The sequence below is a fragment of the Populus alba genome, chromosome 11 (genome assembly GCF_005239225.2).
Source record: "Populus alba chromosome 11, ASM523922v2, whole genome shotgun sequence".
Lineage (NCBI taxonomy): Eukaryota > Viridiplantae > Streptophyta > Magnoliopsida > Malpighiales > Salicaceae > Populus > Populus alba.
The window spans coordinates 15,973,681-16,000,841 of record NC_133294.1 but is presented as its reverse complement, the minus strand read 5'-3'; the positions used below and the strand labels follow the sequence as shown (position 1 = coordinate 16,000,841).

General features: G+C 33.1%; 3 protein-coding genes and 1 pseudogene across 5 annotated transcripts; 2 read left to right on the top strand and 2 right to left on the bottom strand.

Annotated features, from left to right (window-relative positions):
* Positions 1 to 82: 82 nt before the first annotated feature.
* LOC118047472 (mRNA cap guanine-N(7) methyltransferase 1) lies at positions 83 to 4,368 on the top strand. Of its 2 annotated transcripts, none has more exons than XM_035056778.2 (13): positions 83 to 301; positions 918 to 1,042; positions 1,121 to 1,189; positions 1,318 to 1,389; positions 1,693 to 1,794; positions 2,013 to 2,069; positions 2,569 to 2,707; positions 3,102 to 3,136; positions 3,243 to 3,293; positions 3,600 to 3,662; positions 3,847 to 3,970; positions 4,064 to 4,125; positions 4,224 to 4,368. In XM_035056778.2, the coding sequence occupies exons 1-13, from the start codon at positions 220 to 222 to the stop codon at positions 4,320 to 4,322; spliced, it is 1,080 nt and encodes a 359-aa protein (XP_034912669.1). In that variant the 5' UTR covers positions 83 to 219; the 3' UTR covers positions 4,323 to 4,368. The 2 variants fall into 2 exon arrangements, with proteins under 2 accessions (XP_034912669.1, XP_034912668.1); XM_035056777.2 differs by having other exon boundaries at positions 3,102 to 3,166.
* Positions 4,369 to 5,382: 1,014 nt separating this feature from the next.
* Positions 5,383 to 8,765, bottom strand: LOC118047473 (uncharacterized). Of its 2 annotated transcripts, none has more exons than XM_035056779.2 (4): positions 8,237 to 8,765; positions 6,623 to 6,812; positions 6,019 to 6,124; positions 5,383 to 5,906 (listed from the first exon to the last, which is right to left on the bottom strand). In XM_035056779.2, the coding sequence occupies exons 1-4, from the start codon at positions 8,587 to 8,589 to the stop codon at positions 5,563 to 5,565; spliced, it is 993 nt and encodes a 330-aa protein (XP_034912670.1). In that variant the 5' UTR covers positions 8,590 to 8,765; the 3' UTR covers positions 5,383 to 5,562. The 2 variants fall into 2 exon arrangements, with proteins under 2 accessions (XP_034912670.1, XP_034912671.1); XM_035056780.2 differs by having other exon boundaries at positions 6,019 to 6,112; positions 8,237 to 8,764.
* A 5,489-nt stretch (positions 8,766 to 14,254) lies between these two features.
* Positions 14,255 to 15,452, bottom strand: LOC118047475 (uncharacterized). The gene is made up of 2 exons (XM_035056782.2): positions 14,929 to 15,452; positions 14,255 to 14,489 (listed from the first exon to the last, which is right to left on the bottom strand). Exons 1-2 carry the CDS (start codon positions 15,368 to 15,370, stop codon positions 14,437 to 14,439), a joined length of 495 nt encoding a protein of 164 aa, XP_034912673.1. The 5' UTR covers positions 15,371 to 15,452; the 3' UTR covers positions 14,255 to 14,436.
* A 5,812-nt stretch (positions 15,453 to 21,264) lies between these two features.
* Positions 21,265 to 24,601, top strand: LOC118047476 (disease resistance RPP13-like protein 4; annotated as a pseudogene).
* The last annotated feature ends 2,560 nt before the right edge of the window (positions 24,602 to 27,161 follow it).

The window sequence follows — 27,161 nt, the reverse complement described above, 5'->3', positions numbered from 1 at the left end:
TATTTGTGACCTTGTTTTTTCAAAAAAAAAAAAAAAAAAAAAACACGCACACACCCTTAGTTTAAGGTCTCTATTTTTAATCTCTTTTAGAAAGAAAGCAACTCCATTAGTATAAACACACTAAATCCTCTCTCCTCCTTCATTAATTCTCTCTTTTTAGAACCCTAAAAATTTTATTTGTACAACCTACAATAACTACTAACGATTCAATAATTTGCCATGAAACGAGGATACCCAACTTCACCATCCAACTCTTCTGCTTCTGGCCCACCGAAATCCAGATTGAAATACACCCCTGAAGGTGATTCTATTTTCACACAAGCTTAAATGCCCTTTTTTTATTTCTTGCTTTTTTTATTTTTTATTGTATCTTTGACATGGCTTTTCGTTGTTTAGAAACTTTAAAATTGTAAGTTTTTGCTCATTTTCAGTTACAGTGGATTTAATTGCTAGCCATTTGGTTCTTGGTGTTGTTTTGGGACTTGGGTTTTGTATGCCACTAGCCTTTTCTTTTATTTTCTTGGAAATGGAGATGATTAAAAATTGAATTTTAGTTCTATGCTAGTATTTCGTTTTTCTCTTAGAATCAGAGAAAAAATGAGAATGCAATTGCTTTATGGGGTTCGACTTTTGATTGTGTTTATATTTTTTATGGGTTTGATTTGTGATTTCTTCTCTGTTTCAGTTAAGGTATTGATTTTGGACCTGGGATTGGGTTTTTGGTTCTGTGTTCTTTTGGTATAGAAAACTGGAGAGATTTTTTATTTCTTAAAAAAAAACTTCTAATGTCATTCGTGGTTGTGTCTGGTTTAAGAGAGTAAGAATCTAGGATTGTAATGGTTTCTTAATAAACTTCCTTTTACTTTCCTGCTTTGTTTAGGATTCTGAAAGTTGAGGGCTAAATTTTGTGATTGCAGGTGAGGCGGATTTTTCTAATGATTTTGTTCAGAGAGTGGCTGACCATTATAGTGCCAGGACGAATCAGACTCTGGAAGAACGAGAAGCGAGCCCAATTATCCATTTAAAGAAACTTAACAATTGGGTATGTAGCATATTCCAATGCTTAGTAATATCTTAAGGTGATAGTGTGTCTAAATAACATAATCATATCTGTGAACAGATAAAAAGTGTCTTAGTTCAACAATATACTGCTAAAGGAGATGCTGTTCTTGATCTTGCTTGTGGGAAGGTAAAGTATACATCCCTTTCCTTTAATCAGTTGCATTGGAAGGTTCACATCTCCTTATTTTGTTAGGAATTAGTTTATGATGTCATTTTTGTTAGGAATTATCTTCTGTTGTCATTTTTGTTCTCCAGGGTGGTGATCTCATCAAATGGGATAAAGCAAAGGCTGGATATTATGTTGGCATTGACATAGCTGAAGGCTCGGTAAACATACTACCTAGAGATTTACTTCTCTTTCAAAATGAACTATCAAAAGTCCTTGTAATTGGTGCTTTGATTTTTAAATGCCTGACTACACTTTGTATGTATGTAAATTCTCAAGTTTGGATCTCCAAGTATATGCTATGCAATATGAGATACCATGAATACGATTATTTATACTGTTTAGTGCCTAAATCTTTAGTACTAAAAAGTGGTGCCTTCAATCTTCTGTTATATGTACTTTTATGCTTAAAATATAGATGATGTCAATGGTCATTGTCTGTATGTATTCAACTGTCGATGCAGATGGAAGATTGCCGGACGCGTTACAATGGTGATGCAGACCACCATCAACGTCGCAAAAAGTTCACTTTCCCTGCCCGCCTTATATGTGGGGATTGTTTTGAGGTAAGTTCAGCTATAACAGCTGGTGCATCGACAAATTCAGTACATTAAGTGTGATTTGTTAATTTTAATTTTATGTATGCTACCCTTTATTTGGATCTAACAAGTAGGTTGAAACTTGAATGTGCCGTCCAGAAGTTAAATTGATGAACAATTTTGGTTTCATTTATGTTATAGACATATTTGTAGAAGTAACTGAATCTTATTTTTACATGTTTCAGCTTCAGTTGGATGAAGTCCTGGTGGATGATGCTCCTTTTGATATTGTCAGTTGTCAGGTGAATTATGATTACCATCTCAATTTTCAAAATTTAATGAGATCTTGCGTTGTAGTGTGGTGCTGGAATCAGCATCTGTTGAAGCAGCTGCCCAACATTCATTTTCTCACTGAACCTAGAGCTATTCATGACTCAACAATTGTGACCTAGGGACTTTTGGAGCTATGTCACAGGATTCCTAACTACTTTGCTTGATAATGGATATTATTGCAATATATGGACACAACGTCCTCTCAACATTTTTTTTTCTAGAATCTTGAGAATGCAAAAATCACCATGTTTCATGCTCTTTTTGGCATATCTTTCTCTCTAAAAGGGCACAACATGGCCACAGAGACCCAGGAACTAGCCTGTGCTTCAATCTTAATATACCAAGTTCTTGCCCTTTCCATTTGTCTGTGCTGTAATTATGCAAATCATGATATGGGTCCATAGGATTCCTCAACTTTGTGTGTGTGTGTGGTTTTACATAATTCTTAAGCGTCGACATGTTTTGCAGTTTGCCTTGCACTATTCATGGTCAACAGAGGCACGTGCACGGAGAGCATTGGCCAATATATCAGCCTTACTTCGGCCAGGAGGAACCTTCATTGGAACAATGCCGGATGCCAATGTTATCATAAAAAAACTTAGAGAAGGTTTTTGTTTTTTTCCTTTCAAATATTTTCTTTATATGGGAAAAAAACTTCAAATGATCAGATTTATGAATCTTAACCTAAAAAATAGTGTTTTTTTTTTCTGACTCTACAAATATAAAAGCCCAGTCCGGAGGCACCTTCATTGGAACATGAAATTTGCTATTAATGTGATACCTTGCATGTCTGTTTTCGCTGTATGAAACAATGAGGAGTCTTTTAAAGAATTCATGGGATGATGATAATTGATTAAGACCTTTCAGAGTCAATCTATTTGAAGTATTCTCGTAAAATGTTCTTTTTCACACTTCTCCAATATAAGAATTAAGATTAATGTGCATGGAAGACTATTTTTTCCATTCATGACAGAGGATTCTTTTTTCATGTGAATATGCAGCTGAAGGACTGGCCTTTGGTAATAGTGTGTACTGGGTAAGATTTGATGAAGAGTTTTCTCAGAAGGTTAGTTCTTTTCAATATTGCAGGCATTTTGTTTGTTTCCACTCTAATCTGATAAGCTCATTATTCTGTGGTTCAGAAATTCAGATCTTCTAGCCCATTTGGTATCAAGTACTACTTCCATTTAGAGGTATTTATGCATTATCTTCTCTTCTCCTTTACTTAAGTCTAGTTTCTCTAGAAGCAGATGTTCTGTAGAATAGCTTGTACTTGATATTTCATCGCGTATTTGCATCGATTGAAGTTGTTCTTTTACGCAACACCCGATAGTTACCACATGCCAAGATTGTAACCTGATTATTCTCTTCCCTTCTATCCATCAGAAAATACCAACTCCAATTCTTTGTTTACTGTCATTTAGTTCAATTTATATGCTTTAGGTGACGACTTTCATTCTAAACTCCTGATGATGTTAATACCCATGATTCTGTTGCAGGATGCTGTTGATTGTCCTGAATGGATTGTGCCCTTCCATGTCTTCAAAGCTTTGGCAGAAGAGGTAAAAAATTGAAGTATTTTTTTTATAAAAAAAAATCTCGGTGCAGGAAATGAAGCCTGTGGTTTCAACATCTTTACAAAGTTGTCAATGTGTTTTGCTGGTGTTAAAAGCTGGTTGCACTTAAAGCTTTTTAAGCATTTACCTAGATACATTTATTTTGCACGCTTGCTTTCGACTTTGGCAGTATGACTTTGAGCTGATTTTTGCTAAGAATAATCATGAGTTCGTGCATGAGAATATGAAGAAACCAGAAAATGTTGAGTTAATGCGAAGACTCGGTGCTTTGGGTGATGGGAACCAAGACCTTAGTAAGTCTTTGTTATGTATCTTTGAATTTGGTGCATGATGAAATAGCTATTTTTCTTGCTGATTTTTGAGTCTCTGTGCCCTTTGGCATCCAGGCACGCTATCACCAGATGAATGGGAAGTAGCTTATCTATACTTGGCCTTTGTCTTGAAAAAGGCAAGCATATCAGTACACATTTTTATTCCTTGATTGAGTAGTCACGATACACTTGTTTCCTCAATTACAAAAGGCTAAAGTAAAATTTGTTCTTCCAGCGAGGTCAACCAGATCGGACGCCAGTCAAAAGTAAAAGAGACAAAGGAAAGATGCATCTGGAAAAGGAGGACATTTTGTACATTAGTAGCGAGGTATAATCAGAGAACCATGCAGGATGGTTGCGCTTCAATGGGTGTCCTCCGTGATCCCTCGCACTGAAAATGAAGATGGCCACCTGCCTGTGCTTGTTTCACGAGCTTCCAGTGTATTCATGTAACCTGCACAATTTTGTAGATTGAAATAAGACATTTCAAGTGCCAATTTTATGGTTCTTGATCTCTGCATTCTCAGGACGAGGAATATAAATAGTCGAGCAAAGTAAAATATACTGATGGCACCAAAGTGGTGCCTTGATAGCATAAACACCTTGACGATAACTCCATGAATTGAAGTGGAATTATATTGAGATACAGCAACTCAATTGTTCAAGAAATATAAATAAGAGTAGGATATATTCTTGTCACTGTTCTTCTCTTTTATCTGTTCATCCAGGAGAGAGATTGCACAAGAAGTAGTTGCCCTAGAAGAATAAAGCTGGTTTTTCAGATTTACGCATGGAATTGGTGCCAATATGCGATTCCTCTTGTATGCCAAGCTTCATCATATGTAATGGATGGTAGAAGCGTCGTCGTCGTGTACTAGGCAATTTTAATTGAAAACAATTGTTTGTGTATATCATTGGAATGTTGCTGGTTAGCCATGCATCTCGTTTTACTTGATGCATACAGTAAAAGCACTTGGAGCTACAAAATGTCTTAAATGAAGAGTACTAAAAATATAAAATAATAAATTCAGGTTCACCAAATTCAAGAAAAGAAGGGAAATAAACTTACTAATTGTCAAAAAATTGTGTCCCTGAACAGAGGTCTAAGACTAAGGGGAAAAATAATCTGAAAGTAGAATTTATTCTGTTCTCAAACCTTTCATTTCCATGCGCAATTACATCATAATTAAGTGGTGTGGCTCTCAGTGCTCTATCAAACCGCCTCTAATATTTATATTTTTCAACAATTCAATTATTTGAACGTACAGAGAAAAACTGTAGAACACTCGAAAATAAGAAATCGAATCTCATAGATGGCTTGCCAGGAGATTAGGGCTCAATCAGAATTAGATTAGACCTAGAAAAATAATGGAGTTACTCTCATAGATGGATAATTAAAACAAACTGAAAACTGCACGTAGATCATTACTTAGGTAAGAAGTCAAGCTAAAATGTTACAGCTTTTTAACTTTGTTCGGCATCAATCCCATCATCCATTCAACCATCCAAAAACACAGATAAAGTAGCATGTAGACTCGGCAAATTTACAGGTTGGCTTGCCAGTGAATAGAGTTTTAAGGGCGCCTCAGCAAAACCACCATTATGACCATCACTGCCAAAGCCATGAGAGAGGCTCCCATGGTCTTCTCAGTGGTAGATGATCCAGCATTTTCATCTGCGGCATCGGGTGTGTGCTCGGCGGATGAAAAGCTAAAAATCTTCTTGAAGTAAGCAGATACATTTGTCACCATGTCAACCACAGTAAGCTTAACGTTATTGATGACATCCCTGAGCCCAGTTTGAGAGTTTCCAGTTTCACTTTCATCATCAGATAATTCTGTGAGCTTCTTTGAAGATACTGCTGCATCCAGAGAGTCAGTATCTCCAACAGACTCATTATCTGCAACATATTCCTTATCTGCAACAGATTCCTAGGCTTCAGAGGCAAAACAGAAGGACATAGAAAACAGGAATATAAAAAATAAGAAGAAGAAAGACGAGTGGATTGAAAGACAAAAGGGTACACTTACTTGCATTCTGTGACTGGAGCAATTCCTGAAGGGCTTCGTTTTCCCAAACTGCATTCCAGACATTTGGATCTGAGGCAAGGGCAGCAACCACAGTCTGGGCATAATACTAAAATCAGTGAGCTACAGTCCCATAGGCTGATTTCATCAATCAAAAGACAAGGTATGCTGGATGCAATGATAGAACATGTGAAAATACACTTCAAAATGTTCAAGAGGCCTCGAAGATCCAATCAAATTAAAAGCCCTCAGGTATTATATATGGGGGCTTATAATTTATAAAACAAAGCAGTACATCAGTTATATATTCTCAGCATGGTCCAGGCCCTGAGAAATCACAGGGGTTTTTGAAATGCATTGACAGCTTAGTGTTCTTAAAGTTAAGCTAGGAAAATAATTGCAACTAACAATACCAAGCATCATCAACGACAAAAAAAAACATAATTGAAGCTTAATTTAATTCTGTATGAGCAAAAAACATTTACACATATTTGTGCAACTACAACTCTATTGTCAAATTAATTCACCATGAATACAAAACAGTCTAAGCAATAGGAGGAAAGAAAAGGAAAGAACAACTTGAAGGGGGGGAGAGATATATCAGAACCTGAATTTTAGGACTTTCATTAAGCAATGAAAATGCCTGCATAGCATATTTTGGCACAGGAGCTCGATTTGGATCACAGCTAATACAAGCTTTAGTTTCTAAAATGTCAGAGTTTGTAAGCTGGTGGCCAGACAGCTGACTACCTCCAAGTGAACTGCCAGTTCCCAAGTTAGGAGGCGACAGATATACTCTGTGCATAACAGTTCAGCATAGAAAGACGATAAAGTCAAGAAAAGGTAAATACAATTTCAGGCCACCAGAATCAATATAAGGAACAAAAGGCAAAAAAGTAAATTAATGGCATAGCTAATAAAAAAAAAAATTGGCAACACTGATGTTCTATAACTTAAACAAAACATCACACATTCATTTTTAAGCCAATTTTGTATAAGACTGCAAGTGCCAGGTTTAACAACTAAGCTCATCTAGAAAAGTAATAAACGAGATGATCCGCAGAGACAAATAAGCCTCAATTTTCAGAAAAATAAGAATAAGATCTCTGAAATCTTACAGAGGCAAAACTATTCAAACACAAAAGAGTGAGTAAACATCAAGGAACATACATTCCTCAAGGATGGTATTTGATATAATCACAGCAACCCTCTAAGAAATGCATCCCCAGTTCATAATATTTACTACTTCAGCAACTTCACTTGCCACGAAAGTGCAATGATAGTGGAGAAAGAGATTAAAGATACACAGACACACACACTCTTGAGAGTATTTATATGCCTGGAAGCTTCCCAAAAGGACGAGAAAAGCCACAGCTTTTTGTCAGCATGTGTACTGAAACTTTCTGATTACCGTGCATTTTGGCCACATGCCCTAAGAAGTTACATCAAACTCAAGTTGCTATATATGAACCTTCATTTACGCTGTCTACCTTGACTCGCACATCTCAAAAGTAGATGAGAGATTATTCAATAAAAATAAAAAGAATTGATATGGGAACTGATCACACCGCATTACTCAAAAACTATGAAAGATATACAGCACAATCAGTAAGAGGTCCATCTAAAAATCTCCGCCCAAACCAATCATGCGTACATAGAATGCAAAGTTCAATCAACCATTTAAACCTAACCTAAATGATGACACCAAATAAACCTACGTAGCAACAAAAGAACCAGAATTTAATGCAAAAAATAAATCATTTCTTCAATTCCTGAAGTTCGAAGATTCAAGAAACAATAAATTATCCAAAACTCTGAAATATAATGCAAATTTTTGTTCTTTTTTTTTTATTAATAAGAAACAAGAAAGTGTTGAAAAATCTCTAAGAACTTCTACCAATTTCTTCAGTGGAAACTATAATTACAAAGGTAAGGCTTCATTTCCTCTATACATTCAACAAACAAAGTATGATTTATGTTCCATTCTTTTCATTTCTTCGGTATCTATCACAGTTTCTACAAACTGAAACCAGATGGGAGAAAAATCAAAGCCTCACACAGTCACACTTTCAATTTTTCAAACAAGAATTTCAATAATTCCAATAATTGTAAATAATTTCAAATAAAATTTATACACAGAAAAGAAAAACCCAATAACATCACATAAAATTAGAAACAAGTAAATAAAAAGAGAAATTTTGAATAAAGATCAAAACTTTACTTTTGCAAAGCATCCTTCAATTCACAAGTAGCCGCCTTAGCCTCCTGCAAACTCGGCGGGGCACCCCAGAAAACAACTCTAGCCACCGGCTCAGCCGAATCCACAACCATCTCCTCCTCAACGCCACCAGCTAACTCCCACTCATCCACCTCCCATGCAGGCCTCTGCATCCCCGCCGCGACCTCACCTCCACTCGCCTTCGACGACATGATCGCCGAAACTGGACTGGATGCGTTGCGCATCGACTGCTCCACCGGCGGTGTTCCACCAGAGATTCCCCGGCGGATTCCGGCGTTGGCCACTCCAGTTCCGACCACCTTGACCGCTGCTCTCATGACTCCTCCTCCTCCCATAGTTCGTGTTTGATTACGGAAATCGAAAACGCTGCGACGTTCCTGGGTTTTTATTTAGCGAAACGATTTCTTTATTTATTATTAGAAGAAGGAGATATGAGAGAGAGGAGTGAGGGATCTATCGAGTTCTTTCTTGTGGTGGTGCCTTGGAGTGTAAGCTTTTTGGTTTATGACTTTATTCGAGGACTTTATCTTTTTTAAAGGAAAATACAACGCAAATTTTTGCTTTCAAATTATCATTAAATGTTTTTATTTAATTTTATTGTAATTCTTTGAATTCCAATTACAGCATAGGTGTAATTTTAATGAAATCTCGTAATTAAGATTACTTTATAGGTAAGAATTAAATTTAAAATATAATTTAGTCTTTAAAATTAGTACTAATTTATACTTTTAAAAAGTAGAAATTTTATGTTAAAACTAATTTTTAAAAATATTTATTTATCTATTTTTTAATATATATTTAAAGAAATATAATGAAAGTGAATGAGATTAATAAATGAACTCAATTCATTTGTTTTTAAATAAGTGAATTCAATTTACCTTTTAACTTAATTTATTTATTTATTGAATTTTAATTAAATATTATACTTAAATTAATTATAATAGAGTATTGTGCACAAATTTTTAAGCCATGGGTGAAGAATCTCTAGGAAAAAATGAACACTGTAAGTATTTGGCACCGTGGTTGGAAAAAATGTTATTGAAATTTTTTTAAAAAAAATTAATATATTTTTTATGTTTTTAGATCATTTTAATATTTTAATATCATAAAATAATTTTTAAAAAATAAAAAATATTATTTTAATATTTTAAAATAAAAAACTTTTTGAAAAGTAACTACTATCACACTCTTAAACACTCTATATTCTATAATTATCTTTTCATATCAATTAAAATCATAATATTACTTTAGCTTCTTTATTCATTTACTAAATTTATTCATTGTTATTTAAGAATATTTTTATGGTTGGAAAGTTAAAAAAAAAAAAAAAAAAAAAAGGATAAATATGGTAATTTACTTTAGGAATCATTTATTATATACTTGATTGGAAACATACGCTTTTTTTTAAAATTATCTATACCACAATCCGAGTGTAGCTGCCGCAGTCCGGCGAAGATACAGAGCACCTACCGTGGTGAGGTTCGCAGGAAGGACAGGACCGAGAGCAGAGGATAGATATGCATTCTGAATTTGGACTAGTAAAAGTGGAGAACTTACTCACTGGGCATGAGATTTGCACATGGATTACATAGAATACGACGTCGGAGTAACGAAACATAGAACCCCGAAAACTCTGATCGTGTCATTTGGAGCCTCTCTTAGAAAACAGGATCAAGTGCAGATCATCAAAAAACTTCTTACAATTCCGAGTAATTTATTTGATGATTATTTTTTTCTTATTAGCATGTTAGTTAAAAAATAGTGGCAAAACAACTCAGTTTAAGAAGAAATTAGTAAAATAGCATAGTTTATTGGTTGAAAAATGGTGAAAAAGGGTGCGTATCAAGGGAGAATGAGAGATGAGAGAGAGAGAGAAAAAACAAAGAAATAAAGAAAAAGATATCAGAAAAGCGCACTGCAATTTTAATTACAATAATATTAATATCATCATAAAAATTTTCATGAGACTAATTTAATAATACTAATAAATATCACTAACAATAAATAGAATAAATAGAGTGGATATATTAGTCACTAAGTGACTCATTCGTAATCTTTAAACAATAATTGCAACGCACTTAAATTATTATTAATGATTTTTTTATATATTATTGAATTTATCTTATTAAAATATTCTTTTAAAATAATATTGATGATTTCACAATACATCGATTCAATCATGGTTATTAAATTCGGGATTAACTCTGTCAAAGGATCGGGTCCTATATTTTATGGGTCAACTTGAGTTAACTCGGATCAACTGGGAAAAATTTAAAAAAAAATAAAATTTTTAATATTTTATATGAAAAAATTAAAAAAAAAAATCCATGTAAATATAGGCTATGCATATTATAAATAATAAAGTTTTAAAAGAATATTTTTAAAAAGTTTTTTATCATACATTAAAAAATATTGAGTTAAACTTTTAAGTTGAAATATTTAAACAAAAATTTTTTTTTTTCCCACATGAAAAAAAAATAGTTTTTTTTTTAGAACATAGAGTATATATATTAATAGTTTTTAAATCTCACATTAAAAGGATACTATGTTATCCTTTTAAGTTGAAGTATTTAAATCAAAAATTTTTTATTTCCAACACTGAAAAAACATAATTTTTTTCTTACGAATATAAATATATATATACTAATGGATTTCAAATCTCATATTTAAAAAAAAAAAAAAAAACATTGAGTCTTGCTCGGGTTACGGGTTGACCTGCCGAGTCAACCGGATTTGTCCAAGTTGTTGCATCGGTTGGTTTTTTAACAAACTTGAACCAGTTTAGCCTTTAAATTAATCAAGTCTTTTTAGAATTGACCCGAGATACTGATCTAGATTTTAACTAACATTTAACAACTGTAATGAAAATATATATAAGAGAGAGATGGAGGAAATTCTCATAAAATAATATAATACACTCTCATGTCCAACTTGGTACTAGGAGGTGGAGAGCTAGAGATCCTTCGAGGACAGCACCCTCCCTCTGTGTGTGTGTGTTTTTATGAAGAAAAAGAGTTGTATATAAGATAGAATCATAGCCCAATAATGGAGGTTTTAGTGTTAAAGTGATGTCTGACCTTGTAGATGAAGGCCCAATTGACTTTCCAATACAGATCTCCGCAAGAAGTGATGGCAGAACCAATGCATGGAGGAGGGCATCCCTGGGACAGTCATCATTCACCATCCGAGGTGCAGGCCTACGGAGAGGTCTTGTCAAGGGTGAGCTCCCCCGCAAGCTTGTCGCGGCTAGCTGCCAAGGGCACAAAAGAAGTGGCTTGGTCACCTGAGGCACCGCGTGCACAACCAGAGTCATGATCAGTTTTATTTTCCAAGTCTTTTTTGCATGATTTCTATGATAACCACAATATGTGAGCATTGGCTGATCATCAGTTCGCGGATCCTTTTCTTGCATTCTAAAGCTCAAGCAGGTTGATGTATTTTAAGGGGGTGACATAACATTATTGATTGACTGATCATTCGCGGAGTTCGATTTCAATTTGTTCTCAATTTTTCTTTAAAATTGTTCTTGTTTAGCTTCCACAGATTTGGACAACAAGTAATCGCATTTTATGTTTCTTAGAACAATAAACAGTAAACACGTTTTAGGGGGGAGAAAAAAGGAAAAACTAAAGAATGTCAAGTAATATCATACAATTCGATACTGTTCTTGTTAAGAAATGATGTTTTCGTAGAGTAAAGTAAATTTAATTTAACCACATTAATGATGAATTAACTCGTAATTTAATTGATTTAGTTAAAATCAGGTTGATTTTTTTTATTTCAAAACAATATTATTTTTTATTTATAATTTTTTTAAAAATAGAACACTATCATTTTAATTTTAATTAACCTACTTGAATTAAACTGATTCATGTATATATTTATAATGAGCACACCTAATAGACTTGTAACATTAGTAAGAACATTAATTAATACAATCTCATCGGTGGAAAACTTCTATGTATCTCGAGCAGGAGAGGCATCAGCATCCCATTGTATTATATAGTTTTAAAAATTATTTGGAAACGTGGTGTAAATTGTTTTTTTCAAAAAAAAATTTTTTTTAATAAAATTTAATGTGATTTATATATTTTGAATTATTTTGATGTGCTAATATTAAAAATAATTTTTTAAAAATAAAAAAAATATCATTAACATATATTTCAACACAAAAAATTATTTGAAAAATAACTATTACCAAACTACGCAAACATATTCTTCCTCACATAATTTTCCAAGGTTGATTAAATGTCAACTCACCCTTTTAATACTATAATTATTTTTATTATTTTCTAATATACTATAACGATGCAGGTTAAATCGTGGATGGTTCTAATGTAAAGCCAAATGCAATAGACAATGACCCCTTTCTCTTTAAATACTATATATGCTACAATTTTTTTTTTAAAAAAAAAAAATAATTTCATAGCCATACCTTTCAAGTTCTCTATAATTTTTTTTTATTATTAATATAGATACTAACTTACACGTACTTTAATTAATCTTATAAATTTAAAATTAATTATCATATAAGTCTCAAATAATTATTATATTAATAATATAGAACTCAATCATAAAACTAAAAAAAAAAAAAACAAATTACTTTAATTCCTGAGTCTTACCAGTGGTTGCAAGTTGGCCATAATCATGGAAGAAAGTTAAGTTGAGAACTTGACCATTCATAAGGCAAATAAATATGAAAGGACAAAGTAGTCACAATCATATTCCAATTTGAAAAGGAGAAGGAGGAGAAGTTAAATGAAAACAAAAGAGTTACAGTCAAGATGAGACATTTCAAGATTTTTATCAAGTCTCCGGCATGAAATATCTCAAGCATTTAGCGTAAAGATGAAGAATGTTTGTTTTTATAGTAAAATCGTGTTTTTAAAAAAATTTTAATTTTTTTAATAGAATTAATGTATTAATATTAAAAATAAATTTAAATTTAAATATTATTTTAATATATTAAAAAATATATTTTAAGAAACAATTTCTTAACTTAGTGCCCAAAACTTTGATGGAAGTTAAATATCTTGTAAGATAAGAACATGATGGTACCTTGGCAAGTTCAAATGCTCATTTTAAAGAGGAATTAGTACATAAACTAATTTATGAAAATAAATCTTAGTTTTTAATTAATTTATTTTGTTAATTAAATTGCGCCAAGGTATTTCAAATAGCTTTTAGAATTGTGATAGAATCCATTTATTAATAAATAAAGGAGAGAAATTAAAGAAACTGCCCGGTGTCATAATTTATTTAATATCGATATTTGAAGAAATAAAATTTTATAAAAACCATTATTAAAATTTGAACATATAAAATAAAAGATATATGACCCCACCATCGAATAAGGATCACCAGTGCCAGAGGTGAAAGTCCACGAAAGTGCCAAAGGCACAATCACAAAAATAAAGTGCAATTATTGATGGGGAACCCTACGGTTAGGTGCTTGTGGGTCCCACTAAAACAAAGATATATGACCCTACCTAAGATCCCTCCAATTTCGGGTATATTTTAGTTCCCTAAACAATAGGGATTTTCACTTAAAAAACAAAAAGAATTATAACCTAAATAGTTTTTTTTTTTTTTTTTGCTTGCAAAGAAGCACCAAACTTTGGAGAATTTTACTCTACTCCATGAGTGATTAATTGTATCCTGCTAATTATTTTATAAACTCAACTTTAAATAAATAAATAAATAAAATTATAGCGCATCAAAAGATATAAGAATTTTTTTATTTAGTATTTCTCAAAAAAATATATAATTCAGAAAATAATTAATATAATAACATATGAACAACACAAAATTTCTTACCCGTGAAGATTTTTTTTTTTTTTAAGTGCTCTATATGTAGCCGGCTATTAAGATTCGTAGAAGTGGGTAATTGGAGAGATGGTGATTTATTAGAATAATTGTATTGTATTAGATTCCTTGCTTTGATTTTATTTTTTTACTGTAAACATTAGATTAATTGGTTAGGGTGGCAACAAAAGGCAATTAACAAAAAGTTAGAAGATTAGAACCTGTAATTTGATAAGGACACCAGATTCCATGATTGCCATTTTTATACTTTATATAGCTAACAAAACCTCTAATCTAATCTATGATTATATTATGGAATCATTAAACAAAACATTCCATGGAAAATGACAAAGTTGGAACAGCATGGCGTGCATCTTCTATCTCACAGCCTCAAACCCTCTCTCCTTCCTCGCATGATTCTTCGACTCACCTGCACGCATTCACATGATTAACAGTACTCCCAATCATGAAAAAATATATATGTAATAGATCAAACAATGCTGTACAGTTATGCCCTGCGGTTAAAATGCTGTGTCTGTTCTTTTTAGGAAATTTCTTCTGATTATTTGTGAAAGGTAACAGAAAAAGGGAAAAGGTGAAACGCAGTACTCTGTGGCCAGTTTCTGGGACTGAAACACAAGCCAGTGAAAGCAACAGGCATGGCAGATAATAAAATTCAAGGCAGCTTCATCTTCCTAACCATGTCCAAAGCAAAACTGCTATATTTCCTTAGCCATTCCATAACTTACAAAGGAAATATGGAAACCAATACCAAGAACGATGAAGTCAAATCCTTGCAGTAGGAGATTAAGTACTAAAGATTCAGGACTTGATGGAAAAAAGAAGTAAAGATTAAACAAATGCGATACCTTGAGGCTTACAGCTAGGTGGATCTTCAAAGAGTGACAAGGACAGTTGCTTATGAGCAACCCCAATGTCAAACAAAATAAGTCCTGATCTTGGGTCATCAACTGTGATGTCTTTCACTGGTAGCCAAAGAAAGAGTTCTTCTTGAGACAAGCCAACAACTCCTGAAAGGCTAAGATAAGTGAGATTAGCCCTCACTACACTTTCAAACAAGACCCTGTTCTCATATCTGGTCAAGCATGGACCATCAAGAAACACCTCCAAGTAGCCATCTTCAGACACAGTGTAGGACTTCACTTCCTTCGGGAGTAGACCAGCTGGTAGCCCTTTTGAGATAAGCAGGTCGTGGATTGAGGAGGAGAAAGAGAGCTGCGGAGAGAAGATTAACACCAAGCTCAGTGTGCAGAAAGAGACTACTATGGTCTTGGTGTTAATGGTGGCCATGGTGGTTTGTTTAGAGAGAGTGAAGAGAGGGAGGGAGAAGATCGAGGGAGGGGTTTGGGGGTGGTTTCGGGCTAGAGAGTAGACTGTTTTTTTAAAAAAAAGGGAGGGTTTGAGAGGTGGAATGACTGAATTGGCCTTGGTTGTTGGTGAAATGGGACCAAAGTGTGTTTGATTAGGATCTTGTATTGTTCCGTAATGTATCGCCTCATGAGCCTTAATCATAGATGTTGGGTTTTATGGATGCTATTTTGTGATTTATTTTTATGTTTTAAAAGTATTTTTTAAATATTTATATTTTATTTTATATATTTTTTTGTGTTTTTAGATTATTTTAAATTGATGATGTTAAAAATAAATTTTTAAAATTAAAAATATATATTATTTTAATATATTTTTAAATAAAAAATATTTTAAAACAATCACATTAATACTCTTCAACCTCCTTAAGTAACGCACCCAAGAATAATTTGCATAATTGCGAGAGCAACTTGTTGGTAAGTGTTTATTATATTAGTAATCAATTGGTCAAAATCAATTTCTTGAGATATATCTATTTAGTCCCTTGAACAATTTGTATTTCTTATTTTGTTTTTTCTAACATAAATTGGTATGTTTTCTATAAAAAGAATAGCTTTTTTTTTTTTTTTTTATGATAAAGAGCATAATTTAGATGGAATTCATGATCAGATACGATTGAAAAAATTTAATTAAGAATTGTGAAACTTGGAGGATGAAATTGATTCAAAGATTTGTTTGAGGTAAAATTGAGACTCCTATATATATATATATATATATATATATAGCAATTTGAAGATGCACCCTTGTTTTCTTCCATCACGCGAAGGAATAATCATGATAGGTGGTATTGTAAACAAAGTTTTAACTTGTACTTCAATTCCTTGTCTTCTAATACTCTACATTTAACTCACATGAACAAGCAAGAAAATCTTCTTTTGTCATGAAATTAAACATGACATAACAAGCCATTAAAAAATAAGAAACAATTAACTAGAATTCTATCTATTAATGGCTCGATTTCTAGAGTTTATATACATACATACATACATATGTATGTATGTATATTCGATGATGTGTGTAGTGGACCAATATGCTTATTAGAGTAGACTGTTGTGATCTATCATTTTCCATTTATTTATTTTTTTTATAAAAATTAAGTCTCGATCTAGGAATAAATATGGGTATATGTTGCAACTAATTTTTCATAATTATAAGCTTTGAATGAAATCATTGACCTTGCAGAATGACCATAAAATCAATGGCCTCCGAAAACTGGTGTTTCATTGTGACTTGGATTACAGTCAAGTGAGGTAACTACCTCCCATATGTCGTGCACCATAAAAAAACATGGGGTCCAAGTAGAGTTTTTGCATTGCATAAAATCGAAACAATAAATTTATCCCAGCAAATTAACCTGATGGTTAATTTGAATCCAGCTAATACATAATTTAAATCAATTCAAGTCGAAAACAGAAAAGAAATGAATTGACCCCACTTAACTTATAAAAAACCCAAGTTTACTTGTAAATTGAATAAAACCCGATCAAAATCCACTAATCTTTTTTTTAAAATAATGTTATTTTAATTTTTTTTTAAAATTAATAATTAAATCAATTTAACTAACCTTCTATTTGAAACTCGGATCTTACTACAGATCCACCGTTTTAAAAAGGATGTTATATATATATATATATATATAGTAAATAGCATGCATGCCTGACAGCCATGGCAATATAATTATTAGATTAAAAAGTTGTTGCCTGTCCAAAAAAATAAAAGTAGTTCAATGATGAAAATGCCAGAAGCAAATTTGCTTTCCCCTCATCGCAAGCAAACTTTCAATAATTTAGCTAAAATCTTGGGTCCCCTAAAATAAATTCGGGCAAACAGAAGGGACTTGTCGAAGTACATTTTTTCTTTGTTTTCATTTCTCTTTGCTGAAAAATCATTACATCGCAATTATACCAACCACCGAGGAGAATTTTGTTTTCTTCCATATCCCCCACCAAATCTAGCAAGTACTTACCTCTGCAGAAAAACAAAGGAGGTTACAATTTTGGAGTTCGAGTCTTACATCTGTGACTTCTGAATATATACATGAAATAATTTTTTTTATATATAATTATAAATATTCAAGTCAGCTTATGGATATCCTAATTAATTTTTTAAAATTCTAAAATTAATGATAAAATAAACCACTAAAAAAAATTGAATACGGTGAACTAGTAAAGGCTATTTTTGTCGATTTTAATGACAATGTGGTACGGTACAAGAAGAAAGTACCGGATGCACTTGCAGTAAAAAAGACTGGACTTTGAAGGTCCCCTTCATGCCCGTTCTTCAGCTCAATGAAGGGTAAAAAGGGTTAAATTTTCACTTCAGTCCTCGGGTATGATTCTGTACACTTTTTTTTCTTATATTTTTAGCCTTCTACTAGATTTTTTTTTTTTTGGCAGGAGCCACGCTACAGCTTGAATTATTATTTAATTTAAAAAAAAAATAGTAAGGCGATGAAAATTTAAATCTATCTAGATTAATTTAATGAACATGTGAGACATGAAATGGGAATACCCTGTATATTAAAAAGCAAACAATATCACAAAACTTAAGGCCCAACAACATAATCTTAAATGAAAATTATTTTTAAAAAAAAACATTTAAGAAAAATCACGATTCAACCTGCGTTTATTATACTAATCCATCACCCGTGACATAAGATCAGGATTAAAAAATTAAAATTTCTAAAAATAACATAGAAAAAAGGATTGGATTTAAATAAATTAATTAATAAATAAAAACTTGAGTCACTCCAGATTAACTAACCTGTGACTTGGGATAACCTTACTAACCTGCAACCAAGGAATAACCTAACTAACATGCGACCTAGAATAACCTCATAGAAAGGAACATAAAAAATCATAAAAACTCAAAACCCAGTAACATAATGCCAAATGATAAAAAAAAATAAAAAAAAAAATTTGAAACAATCCAAGTCAACTTGACCAATATATGATCCAGGATAACCTCACAAAATAAGAAAATGATAAAAAAAAAATAGTAATTAAAAAAATAAGGACCAAACTTGGATAAAAAAGAAAATAAAATGTTGATGAATAAAATTGAAGAAAAAAAAAAAAGAAAACGATAAAAAAAAAAGCAATTTAAAGAATAAGGATTGAAATTGAATAAATAAATAAATAAAATGAAATGAAATGAAATGTTGAAGAATAAGATTGAAAAAAATAAAAAATAAATGATTAAAGTAACAATAATCAAAAGAATAAGTACTATATTTGATACAAAAGTTAAATAAAACCAAATGAAAAATGGATGAAATTAAAAAAAAAAAATCAATCCAAAAAAATTAAAGACCACTCAAGAGAAAAAGAACCATAATTGAAAGAAAAAAAATTAAATAAAAGAACAATTCTGAATTTTAGCAGGTTTAACTTGGATTTCAAGAGGAGAAGACAAAAAAAATGGGGAGGAGAAAAAAAAATCTAATCATCTTTGAACTGCATGGAATTGCACTATAAGTGTATTTATCTACACGACAGCGGTTATGTTTTGAAGAATCACAAAAATTTGTGTTTGGTTAAAGTGTTAACCAGCGCTTTTAAAACATGGAACCTACCAAAAAATAGCATAGAAACGCAATTTCAGGAGAAGCATCTTGCACTGGCTTCACCGACACTGTTCACTTCACAAAAGTGAACAATGTGCAGAGTGAATTCACTCTGCACACAAAAAGTGAACACGTGAATAGTAAAAAACTTTATTTTTTAAAATTGTGTTTTATTCAAAAAGGTAGTATTTAACATTATTCAATGATACTACATAAATTAGAAAGAGATTGCATAATGACGTAATATTTACAGAATTTAATCGTAATTCCAATTTTGTTCATGATGATATTTTATCTGATTTTATTGTACGCTAAAAAAATCATAAAAACTATAGTTCTTATCGGATGAATTTCACATGTGATGGAATTGTAGATAGTTTAATGAAACAATAATTTTTTTATATAAAGTATTATTTATTTTATAATATAATAACAGTAATTAAATCTATAATATTTAAATTAAAAACTGTTAATATTAATACATACCATTAAATACATTAAATTATTTTTTTGTTTAATTTTAATTTCAATTACAATTTTAATCAAACATATATAAATACCTAACCAACTTTAATTAAAAATAATTTTTTTAAAATCATAAATATAAAAGCTATCACAATAGCCAGCCCACTGTATACATGCTGCCCCATCAGCTGCGCCACCACTTGATCCTGAGGAAGACATGACTGTTGATCCTTTTTGGCTCTGGAAGATGCGGAACAAAGCGTCCAAAGAGAGAGGGCCGCAACTACATTTTCTTTTTTAATATTATATTTATTTGGTAGGAGACTGATTTACCCCTAAATCATAGATTATAACAAATAAATTGTAGACATGCATAAAAACATGAGAATTAAATAGGATAAAGGGGTAGCTTTTTAGTTTCTAGATGAAAACAAATACTAAGATCCGAAAAACATTTGTTTTTTGTAAAATATTTTATTGAAAAATATTTTTTTTAATAATGATGGTGAGATAACAATAATAATATAGGAGGTAGTGGTGATAATGGTGATTAAAATAATTGAATATCATTGTGTAAATGAATTATTATTTGTAAAATATTTCAATAAATTTGATGAGTTAAAACTATTTTTCAATAAATAAACTAAGTTTGGAGATTGATTGTAAAATATTTTTTATTAATTGTTTTTTATGTAAAATATTTCATTGAAAATAAACATATAAATTTTTTTTATAAAAATATTAATCACAAATAAACATAAAAAAATGTAAAAAATATATATATTTTTAGTATTTTACAATTTACACAGAAGAAGCAGAACCTCAGTTATAGTTTATATAATTTTGATGACAGAAGATATGAAAGTTAGTATTATTTTCTTTTTTGCCACTGAAGACCGAGGAGTGAGGACTGGAGGGGGATCCTTTGCAGTTTCTTCTGTCCATCGTGACACTGTTTCTGGGACATAAAGTTTTCTAGAGATAATGACTACGTTACGCGTGGAGTACCTTAGTAGGTGACCCAGCCATATGATTTGACACACGTGGATCAAAGACTGAACCGGTGACTTGGTGTACATGTCGCTTTACGTGGTATTTTTCGTTGGATATTTTAGAGAACCAGACTTTTAAAGCAGGTAGCCTGTTAAAGTTGGCCCTCGTGTGGTCCACAATCGTGATTTCTGCGTGAACTCTTTTATGATTAATTTTTTTGGGTGTACATCTTCTATAATGATGACGTGCCTATCAAAAACAGAAAAAAATAAAACCCATCTACTAATATGATTTTGTTTCTGGACAATATGCTGTCAAAGGACCTAAATTATATTTCCAAAACTATTAACTGAAAAATTCCCAAAAAAAAGAAAAACAAGATTGGCCCGTATAATATATAGTAGATATCTGTAGAAATAAATTCTGGGCATGTGAGTTTCTCATTCAGTAGATTTTGCAATATTCTCAGTCTGCATATAAATATTATTTTAATATATTTTCAAATAAAAAAACATCTTCCATCTCAAACATCAACCCCAAAGAGTCAACTAGGGATAGGACCCTAAGCATTTGCCTTTGATCTTTGGAAAAAAACCAGAGCAAATGAGAGGATGGAAAAGAAAATCCATCATTTGTTTTTGTTTCCACTAGAAAAAAAGGGCGGGCAGGCAAGCACCATGAAGGTCCATTGTCAAACTTTTGGAAGTCTTAAATATGATCATTAGCATTGCACGTCATGATCCACATATATAGTTTGGACAAAAAAGATATTCAAGGAAGAAGATAACACTCTTCGAATGTTTGGGACCAACGGTTGCAAGAACCTTGGCATATTCCAGAGGTTTGATATTCACTACGATAATCTTTCTATGTCAATGATCATGTCGAAGATTGTGTTGGATTTTCAGTAACGTTGTTAATTAATGATGAAGTTTGCTTTCAGAAAATTGACTTGTATCGTTTAACTTTACACGATTAAAGGTCGTAAGGCTTGGAATCACAACAAGAACCAAGAGCAGCTTTTGAGTATGTTCTTTCCTTTCTTTATTATTTTTGTTATTAGTCTTTTTTGTTTTTCCTGTTTGAGACTTCGAGCAGGAGTAGTAGTTTGGTGACGATAAGCATGATATTGAAATTCAAAAGGTACCTTACCAGAGATCATTTCTAGTCCTTGGTATTTAATCTTTAATCAGAGTCGGGGAAATTAACTCTCTTTTTTGTTTGTCTTGTTGTTCTTGAAATAAGATTAGGCATAAAACATGAACAGATTAGGTCTGATCACTCTGCGAAAACTGAAAGAAAATTGGCGTCAGCAGTATGAGCAACATATCACATGTTGCAACTGTATTGGTCCAGCACCAAACATTTATATAATGTTAGTGTCATGAAGAAATCCAGCATGCCACAAGCTAACAATGGCATTGCAGGTTGCAAACATGGCAGAGGCTATGGTTGAGGCTCTTGCAGAGCAGTTGGTTCAAGTTCTCAAGAAGCCAGGAGAATATGTGCTTGAATTTCAAAGTGAGTTCAATGATATGAAGACGCAGCTTGATCTGATGAAATCCTTTCTTGCTGATGCTTACAAGCTCAAAAAGAAAGGAGGAAACTGTCAAGACAACCTTAAGCATGCTGCGAGAACTGGTTTATGACGCGGAGGATATATTGACAGATTGCCTGCTCAGAGCTGAATATCGGAAAGAGGGTTTTCAGTGCTGCAGCAACTTCACCCCACGTGAACTGATCTTCCAGTATCGGACAGGAAAGAAGTTGGAAGCTATCAATGAAAGAATTAAGAAGATGCAGAAGATCTTGACAGCCTATTTCAAGACAATTGGACAGCAAAGCATTCATGATGACCGCGGCAGCATGGGAAAGAGGTGGACATCACCAGTTTATGATGAATCTGCCATGGTTGGTTTGATAGAAGATACAGAAAAGATAATAGGCTGGATTCTTCCTGAAAACAGGATGTTGCACCAAGTTGGGATTGTTGGAATGGGGGGTTTAGGAAAAACCACCGTGTCACAGAAGATTTTTGACAGTAAACAAGTAGTTGATCGCTTTGAGAAGAGGATTTGGGTATCTATATCTCAAATTGTCAGTGAAGAAGAGATCATGAAAACTGTGTTGAAACAATTGGGAGAGGATGTAAATGGGCTGGATATGGCTCAAATGCTTCCAAAGATTAAGCAACTGCTTGAGAATAAAAACTACGTGATTGTAATGGATGATGTTTGGAGTGCCGAAGGCTGGGCTACAGAATGTGTGGAGTAGTTGCATAATAGAAAAGAAAGTGTAGCGATAGAAATGGGCGTTGAGAAAGCACGGATTCATCAGCCGAGAATTCTCAACGAAGAAGAAAGCTAAGCATTGTTCTGCAAAATTGTATTTTCATCAAATGAGGAAGCAAAACAGCATCCTGAGTTGGAAGAAGTTGGGAAAGTTATAGTGAAGAAATGCAATGGACTTCCTCTGGCTGTTAAGACCATCGGAGGCTTACTGAAATCGAAAGCTCAATCTACTGAAGTTTGGAGAAGGATTTGTCACAATTTCCATGATGCATTAACCACAAAAGAAAGCGAAAATTCGGTCATGGCTTCTTTGCAGTTGAGCTATGATGAGCTTCCCATTCGTATGAAGCAATGTCTGTTGTGCTTTTCCCTATATCCGGAGGACTCTGAGATAGGCGCTGAGCAACTAGTTCATTGGTGGGTTGGAGAGGGTTTCATCGAGGGCAGAAACACATCAACCACGATGGAACTGCCCTTTGACTATCTATCAGAACTAATTAGCAGATGCCTAGTTGAAGTTGTGCAGCGTAGAGGTTATGATGGAAGAGCCTACAGTTGCCGGATGCATGATTTGGTGAGGGATTTAACCATCAAAATTGCTAGAGAGGAGGGTTTTTGCTGCTTTGATGATCAAGGCAGGCAAAGACCCTCAGCAAGATCTCGGCGTCTGAGTTTTACAAATGAAGCAGATTTAAGATCAATGAACAAAAAGTCAAGGATCCGTGCAGTGCTGATGATGACAAGTTCCCCAATCCAATTTAATAGGAACATCGCAATGTTTACGATAAAATCCCCAAGGGTGCTTGATTTCTCAAAAAATAAACTAGAGAACATTTGCATTGAAGACTTGTTGAATTGGATCAGTTCCCTCGAACGCCTAGCAAGTCTGAACCTAAGTGGGGTTTCTGCACTAAAAGAGCTGCCATTTTCAATCGGAAAGCTCCGCAACCTCCAGCTTCTTGTTCTGTCAGGATGCAACAACCTACAAAAATAGCCCTTATCCATCACAGCCCTGCAGAAGCTCATTCTGTTGGATATAGGGCATTGTCCTATTCAGTACCTTCCAGGGAATAGGAAGGCTCTCGAATCTTCAAGAGCTATCTGGATTAAAGCTAGTGGGTGCCGATAACAAGGATGGTTGTCGACTAGCCGAGCTCCAAAATCTGTTACAGCTTAGGGTACTAAGAGTAAATATAAGTGAAGAGAATGAAATTGCAGAGGAGGAACTAACAGTCCTAACACATCTTAAGCAACTTAAGGTTTTATCTATCGACTCTGAAGTGTGAAGGATGTGATAAAGAAGAGATGTTTCAGAATCTGGAAGACTTTCCCCTCCCACATCTGTTGTACCTCAGGCATTACCGAGGAGGACTTACCCCACAATGGATAAACCCCACATCACTCTGTCATTAGCAATATCTTTGCATGGAAAATGGAGACATCAAGTCCACAAGTCCTGTCTTTGAGGGCACTAATGGCACCACTGGGAAGGTTGTGGGTTTATGTTTGAAGTTCCTTCCAAGGTTGCACATGGAGTGGGAAATGGTGCAGCGAGTGATGCCTCGGATGAGGTATGTGGAGGTTAGCCACTGTCACATGTTGAAATCATTCCCTTGTAACATCGACAAACTAGGGGTGTGGAGAAAATGAGGAAGAAAAACTTGGTGATTGCAAGATTGAAGCTAGAAGGAGCAGAGCTTCATCATCAAATAACCAGCAGAAGCCAAGACTCCTAGATAATGTTGTTCTTGACATTCTTGTATCTAAGATAAGATGTCCACTGCATATATCACAGTCCTAAACTGTCTGTCAAATAATTCTAGTTTCTCTCTTCGGCAAGTATATTTTGGTTGCAATTCCATGCATGCAACAAAAACTTTCCACCCCTTAAAGGAAGCTTTGCTTTTGGATACTTCAAAGAAAAAACAATCGGACATAAAAATCATTCACCATAGTTAACCAACAAAAAATCATAAGGTTGACAAAATCATCACCTGCCAATCTCTCCTGCCTTGCACTTGGTGTGGGCTTGGAGAGAAATAGTGAAACTAACGAACCTGTAGAGGAGTGTCATAAAATAGATCTACTACATATTAGGCCGGAGAGCTTCATAGGCCTCCTTGCCGTCAAGGACTGCGGCAGGCCATAGCTACCAGTCTAGTTTCATGTCAATAAAACCCATCTAGAGAAGAGGGCCTTCCCTTTACATCAAAACAAAGATAGCCCACCAAAGCACATGGGGTTGTGGCCCAGTCCCCTCCACTGGACATGGATATGTTTGAACCTCATCGTGCACGCTTGTCATCCCTGCGGTGCCTTACATGTTCACCGGACTTGTAGGATGTTCAGTGGGGCCCGAAAATTAATTGTGATGCGCTCAAATTAGCCTGAACATCTTGAGTTATTAAAAAGAAAAGAAAAAAGATAGCCCAGCAAAGAAAATTACATTATCGTCTGATTAAGAAGATAAACAACTACACGATCATATCAGATATGATAATTCATGATAAATCCTGATATGCAGCTAATAAAATGTGAAAATGTTGTTGACAAGGATGTAATAACATTCGGTTCAACGCCATTTACATGGTTTTTCAATGCTAGGTAAGAATCTACCTACCCTATACTAGAGGTGTAAGATGCAAGCAATAATAATTGAGAAAGTGGGCTTCTGCCGGAATCTGTGGTTTAACCTAACCATAGAAAAATATCCATGATGGATCGATCCAGTCTTCGTTATTTCTGGATCGATGGGCATATAAAACATCCATGTATTCAACGGAAGAGCAAAAATTAAAACCGAGCATGCACTTCGGCTGAGTTGATGTCCCTCTAAGCAATGAAAAGGACTCGGACCTAAAAGTTTATTAATCTTGAGCATATTTATTAAATCTAACCGTGTAATTTGGCTGTCAAGTGAATTTCAAAACAATATCAGTTAGTTAGGGGATATTTGGAAATGTGTTTCTAATTATATTTTAAAAATATATTTATTTAAAAAAAACATAAAAATAATATTTTTTTTAGTGATTTTTGATGATTTTGATGTTATAATACAAAAAAAATAAAAATATATATATTTTTGATATATTTATAGAATAAAAATATTTTTGAAAAATATATATATCATGCATCAAGCACACACTTAGTTTAATGAAACCTTTTCATTAGAATTTTTTTTTTTTTTTTATAAAAAATCTAAAATGTTGTTTTGAGTTTTTTTTTCAAAATTCTTGACCGCATTCGAGTTTTGCTAAGTCAATCAGTTGACTTATTATGTTATCAAAATTTAATTAAATCAACATTTAAATTGTATAAAAAAAAACCTCAATTAGAATTCAGATCAACCAGTCTAACCTTACTAAGTTTTAGATATCAATATTAAAGTTAACATCAAGTCATTTTTCATCTATTAAAAGTGATTTTTTTTTAATTAAGTTTTAAATAAGCCATCTACCCTGTATATTGTATATTAATGTATAAGTAAAAAATATTTTTCCTTACAAGCTTTTTAAATTCGAATTGTACATGACATCGGAAATTAAAGCACAAACTTCTCACTAGAGTGGACTTGAATGATCGATGTTCCATTCGTCAGAACAACTAGAATAGACCTCGAGTGGTTGTTTATTTGTTGAAAAAGCATTTAAAATTTCATTTTCCTCCCTAAATTATGAACGAAACAGCGTTATTATCATACGAAATTAGGGCAAGCTTCCACGTACGTCCGCATTTTATCCATTTCGGAGCTGGTAGCCATAATATAACCAAATGACAGAGACAATTGCTTCCGAAAGCACTAAACAATAACATGGAAAACGACAGGGAATATCTTGGTGCCTGCAACTTTGCTCCGAGTAGTTTTCAGTGATGGAAACTGCAGTAATCACAGCGACAAGTTGCCATCCTCATAAATTTTCAAGCCAGGTGTTCACTGGTCACTATAGATTCGTATATCATATATAATATGGTAAGCAACACCTAAGATACCAGTAATCAAGAGTGGGTTCGGTAGCTACTTTCTCTATCAATTATTTTGGTGTCTTCGAGAAGATTTATTACACGAAGTTGACAGTGACAGATATTGCAAGAAACATGGATGTTTCATTAGGCAAAAATCCTCAATATATATATATATATATATATATATATATATATATATATATATGTATGTATGTATGTATATGTATGTATATGTAGAAAAAAGATCAAGGCAACCTCCATAAACCATCAAGAACATGCAAGAGAAATTGAATCTACATGTCTTTTCCCACTGTTCGAGCGCAAGACTAACATCAGCAAGGTGAGAGTGTTGTCGTCGCTTAATTATTAAAAATATTGCAAGGCATGTTTCTTGCATCTGTATTAAAGAATGTTTAAGCAGCAATGGCTGATGTAA

Coding starts and splice junctions, on each gene's coding strand:
- LOC118047472 (XM_035056777.2), top strand. CDS start 220: ATGAAACGAGGATACCCAACTTCACCATCCAACTCTTCTGCTTCTGGC. Junction 1,190..1,317: donor TTGATCTTGCTTGTGGGAAG/GTAAAGTATACA, acceptor TTTGTTCTCCAG/GGTGGTGATCTCATCAAATG. Junction 3,294..3,599: donor AGTACTACTTCCATTTAGAG/GTATTTATGCAT, acceptor ATTCTGTTGCAG/GATGCTGTTGATTGTCCTGA.
- LOC118047473 (XM_035056779.2), bottom strand. CDS start 8,589: ATGGGAGGAGGAGGAGTCATGAGAGCAGCGGTCAAGGTGGTCGGAACT. Junction 6,125..6,622: donor ATGAAAGTCCTAAAATTCAG/GTTCTGATATAT, acceptor CACTGATTTTAG/TATTATGCCCAGACTGTGGT. Junction 5,907..6,018: donor GCTCCAGTCACAGAATGCAA/GTAAGTGTACCC, acceptor AATCTGTTGCAG/ATAAGGAATATGTTGCAGAT.
- LOC118047475 (XM_035056782.2), bottom strand. CDS start 15,370: ATGGCCACCATTAACACCAAGACCATAGTAGTCTCTTTCTGCACACTG. Junction 14,490..14,928: donor ACCTAGCTGTAAGCCTCAAG/GTATCGCATTTG, acceptor GAATGCGTGCAG/GTGAGTCGAAGAATCATGCG.